At 39.6% G+C, this 14,673-nt stretch overlaps 1 protein-coding gene across 6 annotated transcripts in view; it reads right to left on the bottom strand.

The window, feature by feature from the left end:
• sorcs2 (sortilin-related VPS10 domain containing receptor 2) overlaps positions 1-14,673 on the bottom strand; it is a 543,426-nt gene that overhangs the window by 41,748 nt on the left and 487,005 nt on the right. For all 6 annotated transcript variants that reach the window (XM_041779627.1, XM_041779628.1, XM_041779631.1 and 3 more), the window contains exons 10-13: positions 11,441-11,587; positions 6,166-6,268; positions 1,387-1,463; positions 1,080-1,171 (exon numbers count right to left, since the gene is read on the bottom strand). In XM_041779627.1, coding sequence (XP_041635561.1) covers positions 1,080-1,171; positions 1,387-1,463; positions 6,166-6,268; positions 11,441-11,587 — 419 coding nt within the window. The remainder of the gene's footprint in view (positions 1-1,079; positions 1,172-1,386; positions 1,464-6,165; positions 6,269-11,440; positions 11,588-14,673) is intronic.

Below are 14,673 nucleotides of genomic sequence, written 5' to 3'. Positions count from 1 at the left end.
TAAATAACCATAAAACTTAAAGAAGGACTAAATTCTACATTATGTTTTGTATGAAAGCTATGTTACACAACCTGGTACCAGTCCTTATTTATAAGGGATATATAGTTACTGGTTACATACTGGTTATATAGTTACGTTTTGTCCTCTCGCTCTCTTTCTCTCTCTCTCTTTCTGTGGAGACTGAAGGCTGGCTCAAACTACACAAATTCAGCCAGATTTGTACGACAAGTTTCCAGCCAAAACAGAGATTTTTGTTGCATAGTTAGACATGATGCTGTCATTAATGACCAAAAAACTGTGTAGTCTGAGCCGGCCTTGAGTGGAGATGGAGCCCTGAGCAACGTCATTCCCCCACCCCTCCTTCTTTTCTTTAATCGCTTCTGATTGTTTAAAAATCATACACACACACACAAACACATGCACCTACACACACACATTGAGTCAAACATGGTGCAGCAGGAAATATCCTCCCTTTATTCTGTGCTCTTTTGTGCAGGAGGGGGACACATCACTACAGGAGACATGCTAAAACATCTTCTCTACCAAGACAAGCTTTCAGTGTGGCTCTCTGCTCTGGTTTTAACAAGAAAACTGGTTCAGTTAACACGAAACTGGCAGCCACATCCAAGCTAACAGCAGGCCCTGGATACATCGGACAACACTACCGTAATGATTGCATACCCATACCGAAGCAGACCAGGAGTAGAGCGAAAACATCTTTTTTGTCACAGAAAGCTTTCAGCGTTCCTCTCCTTAGTGTTTTGTTGTCAGAAAAAATTTTAGGTTTTCAATGGTTTATTTTGGAGATCCAGTAAATACACTGTAACCTCAGGGTAATTCAATTAAAAGTAATGGATGAGCAGGTTTTTCAAAACTTCGATAAAAAGCTTTTTTATTTGGAAAGGTTTTTTTCCCAATCGAGGTTGGATGGAAAAATTTCTCCTTTAATTTGTTGAACAACCAGCTATAAATTGTTTCTAACTCTTCAACCTGCACCACACCTGTTGAAGAGTATAGTGACTTATTCCAATGATTTAAAAAGGTCTGACATTAGCATTTCTACACGTCAGCGATCTTACTTGAGTATTTTCAGGGGGATCGAGGTGTCCTTTATGGCAACAATGACTCCACCGTGGTCCAAATACAGGATGTGATGCTCCTCCTCGAAAACCTTTTACAGAAATAAACAAGATCTTTCAGAAAACATGAAAGCTTTTAGAGGTGTTACTGGACAGAAACATGTAAAATTGAAGAAGCCACACTGTGGGGAACACAAAGACTGGACTGATGTAAGTTTTATGAGAGCATGTGGAGTGTAGGGAAGGTGAGGAGCTGAATTTAAAGAAGGAAAAAGGAGAATCCATGGAGGATATATATACAATGTACCTGTTTCCACGTCTTCCCACAGTCCGAGGTGATGTACATCTCTTCCTTATACTCCACCAGCTTGGAGCCGAGGTTACCTGAAGGACAGGTGAGGAGTTGAAAGTTTCATCAGACAGGGCAGCTCATGTGAGGCGTGAAAAAACAACAATAGATTCAAAGAGAAGGAGGAGCACAAGGACAACAGATGAGAGGAGACTGGAGAGAGAGAAACAGAACAAAGAAAACTCCGGACGGAGGATTTTCCACTTTAAATCTTTATCACTTTTATTTTTGCAGCCTCTCACATGGGAAGAGTGAATGTAGCCGACTCTATAAACCTGACAGGATTTGAAAAATGGCAAAAGACATTTAGATTTGTCTAGACAATGTCAGATAGGCTTGTGATGAGCTGACACGCCACCATTACTGCAGTAGAATTTCACTAAAATACCTGCTTTTTTGAATGAAAGTTGACATTAGAAGTCAACAGTGTCCACTTTTGCCATGATCTTCTATCTACCTTTATTTTATATGAGTTACAGCAGGGGTTCTCAACCTTTTCAGCCCGCGACCCCAAAAAAGAGGCGCCACAGACCGGGGACCCCCACTGTACCTGAAGGTGGTTGAACACAGCCATGAACATTCAAGAATAGTCATGGGCAGACGAGGATGCCCATGAGGGGGATAAAGGGGAGAGATTTCCGGGACCCAGCCAGACTAAGGGGCCCATGGAGGTCAGCAAAATCCTGGTCCATTGTAGATTTAAGCTGTGATATCCATATTTTATAGTTGACCTACTCTTATCAAAGCAAGAAATATCTTGTTTCACTCATTCGTGCCATAGTATATTGCCTTCTTCAAAATATATGTCCCTTTTTTAAAAAACAGAATTAAAATTAGTCAAAAAAGGAAAAAAATGGCAGAAAATGTAGTGAAATGGGATTTTAAAAGTAGCGGGAATTGGTGAGAAGTGGCAAAAATTAGCTTAAAGTGGTAAAAATGGATTAAAAGTAGCAGCAGTGGGTTTGAAGTGGCAAAAATAGGTCGAAAATATGGAGAAATGGGTTTTAAAAGTGGTAAAAAGTGGTTTAAACTGACAAAAGAGGTTAACTGAGAAAGAAAACTAGGCAGCAATTGGAAGAAATGGGTGAAAATGGCAAAAAAGGGCAAAACAAAGAGTGAAATGAGGTTAAAATGGGTAAAAATGGGCGTTAATAGTGGCATTAATGGGTCAACAGAGGCGACAATAGGCCAAAAGTGGGAAGAATTTGTGTAGAGGTGGCAAAAACAGAGAAAAAAGTGTTGGAAAGGGTTTAAAATTTGCAAAAATTGGTTTAAATTGGCAAAAATGGGTTAAAATTTCCAAAAAGGGTGGGAAAAAGTCATGAAAAAAGGTTACAAATTGGCAAAATTAGCATAAAGTGGCAAAAGAGGGTTAAATGAGGCAAAATTGATCCAAACTGTGCAAAAATTGATAGAAATTGGCAAATAATAGTGGCAATATTGGGTGGGGAAAGTTGTTAAAAAGTGGTGCAAGTAGACACTTTTGACATCAGAACCCCATAACAGTTTGACACATTTTTGAGCTCCAAAACTAGGTACCTGTTATTCAGGATGCTAGCACCAATGCTACTGATAAAACACTCGTGCACTGATATCATCAATAAATCACAGCTGAGGAGGGCCAATTCTCTGAGATTATCAGGAGCCCAGTCAAATCTATCTGCAGATCAGCATAAATCTCACCTAATGACCATGTTTTAATTTTCCATTTAACTAATTTTATGCACATCTTTTCATATAAATACACACCTGAAATTAATTGAATAAAATTCTTCATTTTTAAGGCATCTCTGAGTGTCCCACAACCCAAACGTTGAGAGCTGCTGAGTACATGGATGTGATAAATGTGGATTTCTCAGCTGCTCTAAAAGTTGTGACAAACTAAAGATATATGTGCAATAAGCGTTTATGTAAAAAACTTTTTTTTTTGCTTTCACTGTCAAATGCATCGTAAATACTTACATGTAACAGCTTATATGTCAACAACTTATATGTAAGTGTTAATGCCTAATGAGGTGTCCAATTATCAGGGATTAATGGCCTGAACTCTTTGCTACTCCAGCCTGAACCAGCAGAACCAAGATGTCCTTTCAGAGCCCTGAAGGCCACAGTCCTTATTAAAAAACATCATTTTGGTTCAGTTGTCATGACTTTTATGATTTTGACAATCTTGGTAAATATTTTTGTCCCAGTGTCTCCCAAATTAAACACAGCACAGTCTTCCTTCTCTTCTCTGTCTTGTATTTCTCCCAGCTGAATCATGCTTCACCAGAGAATAAAAGCATGACCTGAATGTCTCGTTCCCCCGCTCACAAACAGACACGGTGAAGTATTCAATAAGTAAAATCACTGTTGGTTCAGTGGATTCCTCTGTGTGTTAGAGAGCTCAGGCATGAAGTGCTGTGGTTTTATCCTCCAACATCACAGACGGATGGAGTCAACACTCGTGTCAGAGCTCTTCTGGGGTAAATGGAAGATTGTCTCTAGAGGAGTGCCACTTTTTAGCTCAGTCATACGGACGGTTTGCATGTAATCGAGAGTTAGAGGAGATCCATTAAAAAACAAACCTCAATGAGAAACACAGAGACAAAGACATGCATGTGCAGATGAGACCAAAACACTGTCAAAGACACTGTTATCAGCTGATAGGGCCTCTTGTAATGCAACAAAATAAATATTTTCACCCATCCATCTTAAAAGGCAGAAATCTTTTCAAAAACAAAACTCTTCATGTGTTAATTTAAAGTTTATACTTGATCATATTTGAACTTAAGTTTTAAGATTTGGTGCAACAGATTCAGATTTAGCTGTAATAAAGGATGGAGATTGTGAATAAATGTTAAGGCTAAAGATACCTTTATTAATACTTCTAATCAGTAGAAGTCCTTATTCATGCCACTTCCCACAGTCCTTATTTACTGCTGAAACCAGAAGTTTACATACACTGTATAAAAGGCACATAACCTTCTTTTTCTCACTGTCTGACATTAATCCGACTAAACTTTTCCTGTTTTAGGTCAGTCAGGATTACCAACATTATTTATATTTGCTAAGAATAAGAATAATGAGAGAGATGAATCTTTATTACCTTTTGCCACCCTCTAGGGTCATGTTATGACATCATAACAGTTCTGTATTCAGTTAAGCTGTTTTTGAGGTCTGACTTTTTTGTCCTTCCATGGCTACCATAGTTAAGTCCAGAGAGAAGCCGTGGCAGCAAAGTGGCCGACTGGAGTCAGCTAATATCAGCTAATGTTAGCTGTCTAAGCTAGTTTTTTAAGGGTGTTGGAAACATGTGCCTATAAGTTTGGTTATTTAGGACTAATTTTGATGTTGTGCATTGAGGAATGTGGAGTTAAAGTTTACGTTTTAATAGTTAAAAAATAATCGATCACAATGCTAATTTTTGTTAGTTGGTATATGGGATTTTTAATTATATGCTAGCATCAAGCTAACAGACCTTTTTTGAAATTGTGTGAGATTAATGCAGATGGTGTGCTAGTTAGAGCATCATGTAAGGACATGTTAAACTGTTTGACTGCAGTGAAAATGCTATTTTAACACTGTTTCGTGACGTGCTATGTTCTTTGTTTTTACAGTTTTTGCTCACTTCACAAACAACTGTTTATCTACCAGCAAAACTAAACTGGCACAGCCAAGGAGAGCAGAATAACTTTCATCAAAGTCAGAAGTTTACATACATTTTATTGGTATTTGGTAGCATTGCCTTCAAACTGTATGACTTAGGTCAAGCGTTTTGGGTATCCTTCCAGAAGCTTCTCACAAGAGTTTCCTGTAATTTTGTCCCACTACTCCTGACAGAATTAGTGTAACTGAGTCAGGTTTGTAGGCCGCCTTGCTCACACACATTTCTTCAGCTTTGCTCACAAATATTCTCTAGGATTGAGATCAGGGTTTTGTGATGGCCACTCCCAAACATCGACTTTGTTGTCCTTGAACCACATTTTAACTAATTTGGCGGTATGCTTAGGGTCATTGGCCATTTGGAAGACCCACTTGTACCCAAGCTTTAACTTCCTGGCTGATGTCTTGAGATTTTGCTTCAACATTTCTACATAATGTTCTTCCTCATAATGCTCTTTATTTTTGAAGTGCACCCGTCACTCCTGTAGCAAAACACCCCCGCGACACGATGCTGCCACCCCCTTACTTCACAGTTGGGATGGTGTTCTCAGGCTTGCAAGCTTCCCCCTTTTTTCTCCAAATGTAACGATGATCATTATGGCCAAACAGTTTCATTTTAGTTTCATCATACCACAGGACATGCCTCCAAAAATTAAGGTCTTTGTCACTGTGTGCATATGCACATTATAACCTGGCTTTTCTATGTTGCTTTTGGAGTAATGGCTTCTTCCCAGACACAACTTTTCTTGCAGGATTGGAGTGCTAGAGTGAAGTGCTGGGGTGACATGGCCATTTAAACTGATGTTTTCCAGAGACAAAACAATTGGTATGGGTAATCTCCCAGAATACCTTGTGAATCATCAGCAATATGGCTGCTCAAGCTTCAAAAGAAGTGTACAACTCTAAGTGTTTCAAAATGAAGATTAAAAAAGATGTGTTTTTTCTTGAGTTTCCTGAGTTTAAATCCACTTTTAAAGTTTGTTGCATCATAGTGTTAAAGTTTATCCTTGTTGGTGGAATGCAGCCCACACAGCGTCTGGAGAGTAAAAAGCTTTAGAAATGTCATGAGGAGAGAAGGTCAAAGAGACTCACCAGCACCCATGATGAGCCCCGGAGCAGAGTCTTTGGTGTGGACCGTCCCGGACACGTAGGGGTTGTCTGCCCAGCGCAGGTGGAGGTGGAGGTGACAGTCCGGCTACAGAGCAGAAACATGACGGCAAGATTTAATGTGAGGATAAAAGTGTCATTCTCCCACCGTCTGCACACTGTTCCACCATCTAAGACGATGTTTGAAGAACATTTTAGTCAGAGTATCACTTCACTGAGATAGAAGGTGGACTTACAGCCCCCACTCCGTCATGTTTAATGAGTCTTAGCACACAGAAACCTGATAATCCTGCTGCAAATACAGACCAGTAATGGGAATATGGAGCTGTTAATCAAATATAACATTGGCTCAAGTCTCTAACAGCTGCTGATTCATTTCAAGTGAAAGAATAAAACTGGACAAAAAGAGAGGAAGAGCAGATCTTGATCCTGGTTCTTTAATATTTCATAAGCAGGGCTGAAGGAAATCTGTTCTTTAAAAGATAACATTTAACTTTGTATCATGAATAACACGATGAAGTCCACTTCTTTTAAACCCAGAGCTTAGTCAAACACATGTGGGGTCTAAATGATGAATGGGTACAAAGAACAGCCATTATGGCTGTGAGGCAATCCTTCGGGTTAAGGAATCATTTTTTTCCACATCAGGCATTTATTAACTTATATAGAAACAGATTTTTTTATATGTGTGAAAGCGTTTGAAACTAGTGTGTTAGTTAGGGAACCAAACCAAGTCAGAGAGATGGATTTTATGATGTTGACTTTTACATTGACTATTTAACGAACGATACACTGTCACACCTGTCTGGTCTAAAACCTTGACTGAGGGCTAGAAGAGAGCATCAGAGTACTGACTCTGTCAATAGACTGTTCAACACTGATCAACACTAAGAAATATGCAAGTGTACAAAATGACTCACTGATGTCTAATGATCCCCGGTTAACAAACAGGAAGTGTGTCGTGCGCCACAGCTATTCAGATGCTATCATGAATCACTCATGTAAAAAGCCGTCAGATGTGGAGAGGAGAGGAGAGCGTACTGTCAAACGCTGAGAAGTCCTGGTAAGCTGGGCAAAGTCCAAGCACACCAGGGGTTGTCCAAATTTTCTTCAATGAGGGCCACATACAGAGATATATTAGAATGGTGGGGCCACTTTCATATTCCTCGCCTTGAGGATATTTAAGAAAGACTTATCCAATATAAGTTAGAGATTTAATTCACCTTAACAGCTTGTAAATGGCTGACAAGGCAAATAGTCATTGTCAGGATTACGGGGAGCCAATCAGATTTCAGGAGGCCCTGTTTGGCCCTGGCTACCGCTGGCTCTATCCCTGAAATGCTATTGGTGCTGCTATTTGCTGCAGTAATCCATCAGGACATTCTCAATCAAGATATCTTCTTGTCAAAATGTTTGTTTACAGAATAAACATGGTAGCACTGCTTAGCGTTGAAACTAAAAAAGTACAATACATTTTAGCATAAGCTTAATCATCTCATGCTGGCCATATTTAATTTCATTTCTAGAATTTGCTAACCTGATAGACCAGATGGATTTCTTCTTTCTGGCACTTTGCAAGATGGATTCACCAGTGAAAAACACAAAAACGGGCGAATGCATTAGCTGATCAAAAATGGACGAAGGGCCACATTTGACCCCTTTATTCTCTGGCATCCTCACATTTGTGCATATCATTGCTTAGCTATGAAGCTATGAAGTTCGACATTAATTTCCAAAAACATTAGCTGATTTGCCCATACACATTAACATTAGCTCTCTCTCTATATATATATATATATAGTACTACAGCAATAATTACGTTCATTTTTTGTGTCTTTGATAAGAGTGGGTATTATTCAGATCATATATTAAATATAGTTATCACAGCTTAACTTTACAATGGACTGTGATTTTGCTGACCTCCATGGGCCCCTCATTTGGCTGGGCCCCAGAAACCTCTCCCCTTTATCCCTCCTTATGTACAGCCTTGCAGGCAGTAGGCGTTTGAGCCACAGCATTGTAAACATTACCGATGCTAAGAGCTAGCGCTGGGAAATGGCACACAGAGGAAATGATGTGCAGTGGGTCTTGCTGTTGAAAATGCACTCAGAGTGTGATAAAGTACATTTAAAAATAACGCTTAAATTTTCAAGTCATGAACGACAAGTGCCTAGTTTATTTAGTTAGCAATTAAGAGTGACTTCCAAAGACCTGTAAAGTCTTTCTTAGGGTCCCTCCATTTTCTTCTTCAGTCTCTTTAATGACAAATGATGACCCAAATTTCTGAAAATTCACTTAATCGAGCTGGATCATTGGAGAAGGTTTGTTGTTGTCTCTGTTGAAGCCTGCAGACCAGAAAAGCTGGTCAGGAGATGACAACACCCTGAGGCAGAAGAACACACGACACACAAGTTGCATTGCAAAATAGTGCCAAACATGGAGGCTTTCTGGGTGAAAATTCCCTAAATTGCATGGAAAACCGTAGCCATCTGTAGCGTTGCATAGCCTAGCATCCTGGCTGCAACAATAAAACCGACGGTAACAATACAACATAAATCAATGATGATGGAAGCTGGATCAAAAAATTGAGAAAATGCAATACAAACTCCTCCAAATTTTGACGTACTCTTGCAGCCATTTAAAGTGAACTTCCAAAACTGCAAACACAATTACAAAGGAAAATGTTCAAACTTTGTATCTGCAGAGGCAATCTTTTACCAGCAACAATCAGTCAAAACCGGGAGGCTTGTCAGGCGGGATTTTTTTCCAGAAACGAACACAAAGTTAAAGGATGAGGGATGAGTGTTGTATTTTGAGGAATGTGTGTGAGACGCCTGCTTAGCTCTTCCATTCATCTTGTCAAAAGTTACCGCTGCGGGTCGAGACGGCGAGGAGCAATGAGTCACCGTCAGTCTGATATCCATGCATCACCTGACATAGGGAGACAGTGCCGCAGAGAGAAGCTCTGATCCTTTATTTGAACCATCACTTCTGACAGCTGACAGCTTTGAAAGGAGACATGGCCATCAGCTCGAGACTTGTTTACCATCGCTGATACACAAAGTGATGTTTTTTCACTCTGGTGTTGACCTCCTCATTTATACGTCAACATAACGACCTTAGAAAGGAAATCTGCTCACCTGGATTCACCTCTATCACTCAGAGAGAGAGCTTTATTTCAAAGAGTCACACAGATAGACATAAATAGAGAGTAGATGTGTTATCTAATGTGTCAGTGAACCAGGAAAACACGGTGAGCTTTATCTGTTGGCTTACAGCTCAACAGAGACCAGCAGAGACTGATGACCTCCTGAATGCACAGAAGCATGTCTCTAACTGTGTGGGAAGAATACGTTAGATTAATGGGTTTATGAAGTGTTGGAAAGTTCGGCATAGTAGTGAATGAACCACAGAAACGAGCACTCTGGGGGCTCCAGCAAGGTCAAAAAATCTTCCCCAGGACCTTCAGAATTTCATGTAAATCTATGGAGTCATTATTGTTGCAAAACTTCTGAGTACATCTTAAAGTCTTTAGAGCATGACTAGTTGATATAGGCTCATCTAGGCCAATCTGATTTTTCTCTGTGCAAGTGTACAAAACTTTTTCTACATGTGCTCAAAACTCACACACTGACACCTACCCTTATTTTGTTAAAAAAAATTAATAAAAATATTGCAAATATGTTTTAATTACTTGGATTCTATGTTGATTAACTAAATTATAAACTTTATGCAATTAAAGTTGGAAAAAAAATCAAATTCTATTACATTTTTTTATGGCCATAAGCAACAAAATGTATGTTGCTAGCATTTACACATTCAGCATAATAATAAAAATAGAAATAATAATAACAACAATTACAGTATTTTTTAATGGACACAAAAAAATGCAGCACAATGGCCTCAACACTTTCTAAGAGGCAAGGATGTCTTGACTACAAAAAGGTTGAGAAACAATGTTCTAGCACATGCTGAGCAGTGGAGCTGAAGTGAGAGCTTCCAAAACACAATGAGTGGGGATGAATTTTTAATGGTGTTAGGTCTTGTGTGTTGGTGGCAGCTGCACGCACTTGTGGTAATGATGTAGCATGTCTCAGCACTTTATATTGGCATATTTAGGACTTTTTTTATATAAGCCGGACCTGTTCCCGGTGTGTGCCCGGCCTCCTCCTCCGACTGGCCCTCGTCTCTGATTCTGTTTGTGATTTTCAAGGACAGGACTTTAGGTCGGGGTGGGGGTTTCCAACAGGGATCTCAGAATTTCATCTCTGCTGTTTGCAAATGATGTGTGTCTGCTGGCTTCCTCAGCTGGGGAACGCCAGCTGAATGCGATGCGGCTGGTATGAGAATAAGCACCTGTAAGTCTGAGGCCATGGTCCTCCAGTGGAAAACAGTGGCTTGCTTACTCTGGGTGGGGAATAAGTCTCTGCCCCAAGTGAAGGAGTTCAAGTATCTTGGGGTCTTGTTCATGAGTGAGGGTAGGATGGACCATGAGATGGATTGCGGGCGTTGTACCGTACTATTGTGGAGAAGAGGGAGCTGAGTTGTTCAATCTTCGTTCTAACCCTCACTTATAGTCATGAACTCTGGGTAATGCTTGACAGACTGAGACCGCAAGCTCAAGCAGTCGAAATTAGATTCCCCAGGAGGGTGTCTGGGCTCAGCCTAAATGATAGGATGAGGATCTCGAAGTAGAGCCGCTGCTCCTTCACATTCAAAGGAGCCGGTTGAGGTGGTTCAGACATCTGATCATGATGCCTCCTGGTCGCCTCCCTGTGGAAATCTTCCGGGCACGTCAAACTAGGAGGAGAACCCGGGGCACACCCAGAACTTGCTGAAGGGAATATATGTATCCCATCTGGCCTGGGAGTTCCTCAGAATCCCCCAGGGGGAACTGGAAAACATTGCTGGGGAGAAGGATGTCTACGTGGACTTACTCTGTCTGCTGCCACCACGACCCAAACCCAGATAAGCAGATGGATGGATGACTTTTAGATTAGAAATAAGCATCAAAAGTTAAGGTTATACACCAGATTTTACAGTAAATACAGGCCAGCATGCTTCAGCATGGTAGGGGGTGACTATGCCTAGTGTGAGTGCATCCCTAGACCTGTTTTTTTGGACATGTAGTAAATCCAGAATCATATGTTGTGAGGCTGAAATCGTGAGTAACATATGTCACAGTAGCCTCAATAAGGTCACACTAAAATGTAACTCCATTTTGAGAGTAAATAAAGGAGACCAGTAAATTAGGGCTTACCGCTTTGCAGCTGACCGGCTTCCCGTTCATGTCCGTAGTGGGTGGAGCCAAATATTCCCAGTCTCTTCCTTTGTTATAGGTGATGAGAGTCGTCACTTTACCATCGATTTTCTGATTGGCCAGGAAGACTCCTTTGATTCCACGAACCTGGGGGATGTAGAAACAGCTAGGGTTCATTCAAAAGCATAGTCTAACACTGATATGTAATTCCCCATTTGACAGCAACATTTAGAACATGAACCAGAACATAAAGGGCTGTGCCTTTAACTGTCAGCCATGTAGTGTTCCTTCAAAGGCTGAAAGGAACCACTGACACAGAAACTGCAGGCCTGTAAAAGTTTAATTCACTGAAATCAATCCATGCTGCATGTTTCCTGCAGCTGTGAGTGTGATCGCTACAGGCTCTGAAGCTGAAACATTAAACAGAAGACCATGATGAAGACGGTGCACACACGCGTTTACACAGAGCGAGGTGGTATGTCAGACATGTCTCCGTCCGCAGACTCCCACCTCTCCCTGTGCTATCTATTATGTAGCCCTGATGTTTATGGAGAGAAACAAGGTAATTGTTAAAGTATAACCCTGCATGTTTTCTCTCTGGATACTGAGCTACCCTCCTCCGTCTTCTTTTCAGTGCTTCTCTACCTTTTTATGCTTTTTCTGCCCTGAAGACTTCATCCATCCCTGCATGTTGTTCCCTGCTCCATCTCTATCTACAGAGTGGGATGAGAGTGCAGCCCCGAGCGGATGAGAGGAGGAGGAGGAGGAGGAAATGAGTTCTGCAGTGACGGCCTGTGCCTCCATGGCCCAACGTATCTTCTTTTCCTACTACACTTCCCCTTTCTTTCATTCTTTTCCTTTGACTTGCTTCATGTTGTCTGTACCCATTTATCTAAACTTTGCCAAAACACTAAGAGATGACACCAAGATGAAGAATAGCTTAACTACTAGAAAACAGAGAATGATAGCAGAGCCAAGGCTGGTATCAGTAACATGTTTATGGAGAAACAATAATCAACTTTTAACTGCAGCTGAGAAGTAATGTCACTTCTGTATGGAGTCATCATTGCTGCAAAACTCATGGGTCCAATTCGGTGTCTTTTAGGTCCCTAAGTTTTTGATTTTGGGCACAGATTTTGTATTAAACTTTCCATTAAAACGTGCCTCTGTGCTCAAAGCTGCTTCCTTGTGCTTACATTTTCTCAGTGCTTGAAATGTCTCTAATCTTTAGTTGCTTGCTAAAAACTATTGCATTCTTGTTTTAACCACTCTCCTCTTATTCAGGTTTTCTTCTACCTGTTTGTGAAAATGCCATTCATTGATTTTCTGATTCTAGGCATGCAGAAAAAATTTTGAGTGCAAGCAAAAAAGGCTGTGTATGCATGAGGACATGGAAAAAGTATTGAGTGAGAGCTGAGAAAGGTAAGTTTGTGTGTGGAGAAAGTTTTGAGCACAAGTTGCAAAAAATTTGAGCTCAAGCAGAGAAAATTTCACATGTTTGGACAAAATTGTGAACACAAGCAGAAAAAGGTTTGAGCTTTTCCATAGAGGGTACTGAGTCCAATCAGAGCATGCGCAGTGAAAGCAGAAACAGCAGAGAAAGTTTTGTACCAGCATACAGAAAGTTTTGAGCTACCCTTCTGTTTGTGATACTTCCAGTTTGCACACAATAAACTTTTTTTGCATGTATCCAAAACTTTTTCTGCATGTATATAAATCTTTTTCTGCTGACATTTGAAGCTTTCTCTCTGCCTGTATGAAACTTTATCTGCTCACGCTCAAAGCTTTCTATGCTTTATGTGCACATCCTTAAAACTTTCTCTGCCAGCATGCAAAACTTTTGCTGGGTCCTATGACTGTGTTCATGTTGGAAAATCAGAAAGTGCCAGATTCACTAACAAGTAGAAGCAACTTGACTGTGAGGAGAATAGTTTGAGCATGAGCCCTGGAAATCTGAGCAAGCAACCAAAGATTTCAGAGAAAGAAGACATATTGAGTACAGTGACAATCAAAGGCTGATGTTTTTGACTTCATAGTGATGCAGCATGTAGTAGACTCGGGTGTCAAACTCAGTCACAGCAGGGGCCGGATTCTGAATTTAGTTTCAACCTGAGAGCCTCACAGGGTTGAAATTTAACCATAAACTGTCAACCTTGTTGCAATTTCAGTCAAAGTCTAAAGTTTAAAGGCTCAAAATCTGAGATAAAAAGTCAAACTTATGAGTTCAAAATGTCAAAACACAAAATTAAAGTTATGACACATTTGTGATAAAATATTAAATTGTGATTATAAAAGATAAAATATGAGATAAAATTCAGAAACCAGGAGTTTTGAAGGCCAAAATGTGAGTCAAAATTTTAAATTGTGAGTATAAAAGGTCAAAATATGAGATAAAGTTGGAAATCTTGAATTTAAAATGTCAAAATATTCGATCAAATTTGGAATCCTGTGTTTTAAAGGTAAAAAATCAGAGCTAAATTTTAAAATTGTGAGTTTAAAAGGTCAAAATATGGGATAAAATTTGGAATCATAAATTTTGAATGTCAAAATACGAGATAAAATTTGAAATGATGAGTTTTATAGGCCAAGTATAAGTCAAAATTTCAAATTGTGATATAAAAGTGTATTGTGTATAAAAGGTCAAAATATGAACTAAAGTTGGAAATGTTGAATTTAAAATGTCAAAATATGAGATAAACTTTGAAATCCTGTGTTTTAAAGGTCAAAATATGAGATAAAATTTGAAATCCTGTGTTTTAAAGGTCAAAATATGAGATAAAATTCAGAAATCAGGAGTTTTGAAGGTAAAAATGAGTCAAAATTTCAAACTGTGAGTATAAAAGGTCAAAATATGAGAAAAAGTTAGAAATCTTGAATTTAAATTGTCAAAATGTCAGACAAAGTTTTAAATTGTGAGAATAAAAGGTAAGAATATGAGACAAAATTTGAAATGATGAGCTTTATTGGCCAAATATGAGTCAAATTATTCATTTTTAAATCATCAAGGTTACATTTTCTTTTTTGTTACTGGAGGAAATCTGCAGACCTCATACTGGTGGGTGTGTTAATAATAATGTGATCTGATCTTGCAGGCCGGGTTTAACTGTACCACCAATCGGATTTGGCTCCTGGGCCTTGAGTTTGACACCCCTGCTATAAGCAGTAAAAGAAGACTCAAGTACAATTTGTGTGCAGCAATGGCAGAAACTTTTATTTCCATAAAGTAATTCAAG

Source organism: Cheilinus undulatus, linkage group 22 (genome assembly GCF_018320785.1).
Source record: "Cheilinus undulatus linkage group 22, ASM1832078v1, whole genome shotgun sequence".
Classification (NCBI taxonomy): Eukaryota; Metazoa; Chordata; class Actinopteri; order Labriformes; family Labridae; genus Cheilinus; species Cheilinus undulatus.
The sequence above is the reverse complement of the archived record's forward strand: the minus strand, read 5'-3'. Positions and strand labels throughout refer to the sequence as shown.